Source organism: Loa loa, assembly GCF_000183805.2.
Source record: "Loa loa unplaced genomic scaffold supercont3.2290, whole genome shotgun sequence".
Taxonomy (NCBI): Eukaryota; Metazoa; Nematoda; class Chromadorea; order Rhabditida; family Onchocercidae; genus Loa; species Loa loa.
In genome coordinates this window covers 1-1,405 of record NW_018110469.1, presented here as the reverse complement: position 1 = coordinate 1,405, position 1,405 = coordinate 1, and the positions used below count along the sequence as shown (strand labels likewise).

At 35.1% G+C, this 1,405-nt stretch overlaps 1 protein-coding gene across 1 annotated transcript; it reads right to left on the bottom strand.

Moving 5' to 3' along the window:
- Positions 1-315: 315 nt before the first annotated feature.
- LOAG_15619 (hypothetical protein) lies at positions 316-1,113 on the bottom strand (the record flags this gene model as incomplete). The annotated part of the gene is made up of 3 exons (XM_020448957.1): positions 316-485; positions 621-853; positions 953-1,113. Coding segments are annotated over 3 exons (564 nt in total), but the record flags the coding sequence as incomplete, so codon positions are not given.
- Between the last annotated feature and the right edge of the window lie 292 nt (positions 1,114-1,405).

Sequence of the window (1,405 nt, the reverse complement as noted above, 5' to 3'; positions counted from 1 at the left end):
ATATTTGTAAGCAGAAAGTATGTCAAGTCATTTTGATAAATCTAATATTCTTTCGAGCTTCTCTCTCATATCTTCATAAATTCTTTTTCTCAAAAGTATTTGAATTTCTCTTCATTACTTGTTTGAAGAACATTATTTCTTTTTCGTTGATAGCACTACCAATTGACCTTATCGAATTTCTTTGCATTGCCTGAAATCTAAGAAATAATCATTGGAGTGTATTGGATCTGAGCGCAGGAAATATGCATAAGGCATTACTGCTAGTACAAATTGTAACGAATTACTGAAACATTCGCTTGTCAGAAGTAAGCTTACTCTGCGATATGCAATTATTTTGATCAAAGTAATGAAATCGATGAATGCCATAGCTACTGCCAAAATTACTGATACTATAGCATCAGTTCTGGCACATATTTGACCATGGAATGAGGTATGATGCAACCAACGATACGTCGAACCATAATTAAATAGAAGTGAACAGTTTTCTGCAAACAATTACCGTAAGAAACGACTGATTTCTGCATGCTGCAAATTCTGCGTGAACGTTTTCTTCTCACAAGCAAAAGATATCACCAGATCATCTGAGTTGAATAGGGTATGTAGCTTATTAACAGACTTACTATATAAGTGATGAGTGCAATAGACCATTGAAAATGTCCAAGAGATGATTATAATTTTGAAAGTCCTGGACTGCGACCATAACTGATTGTATTTTGTCGCATATACGAAAGCATAAAATCTATTGAGGGCTGTGAGGAAGTGCATAACAAGTGCTCCAAACCATCCTCCGTTCAAAAAAACGCCAACCAATCGTACGGTAAACAGTTTCGGTGATGATAGTATTGGAGATTTGCTGAAATTAAATTTTTCGAATAAAACAATAAATGAAAGGAAGTTTTTGGAAAAAAAAGACAAAAAGCAAAAAATTTTCCGCAATGCAAGTGAAACTTACGTGCTCAGGACAATGGTACACCAAGTGATGTGTACAAATATGGCTTGCAAGTTGCATATCAGGAAACTGCTGCATAAGATTCCAAACGCATTACGGAAACGTGGCCTCGTACGTGTAATATACAGTGACGTACCATTGCTGATCAATCCGAAGATCGATATCTATGGTGCATTGTTGTGGATTTAATTGATTTTTTTTCATTTTTTTAGTATAATGAGAAGTTATGCGGAATTATGCATCAACAAGGGCCGTTATCCTCGGATGAAGATTTTCTCCTTCATTGAAAATACTGCCATCATTATTAATGTTTGGTTAAAACAAGGAGACAGAGGGTAAGTTGCTCCTAACTTGTCATGCCTCAGATCCAGATCCATTCTGGTTTGCATTTCTGTTTTTTTGTCATCACTTCAATCAATGATATTACAAAATTGTAAATGCTTTTTGTGCTTCTTT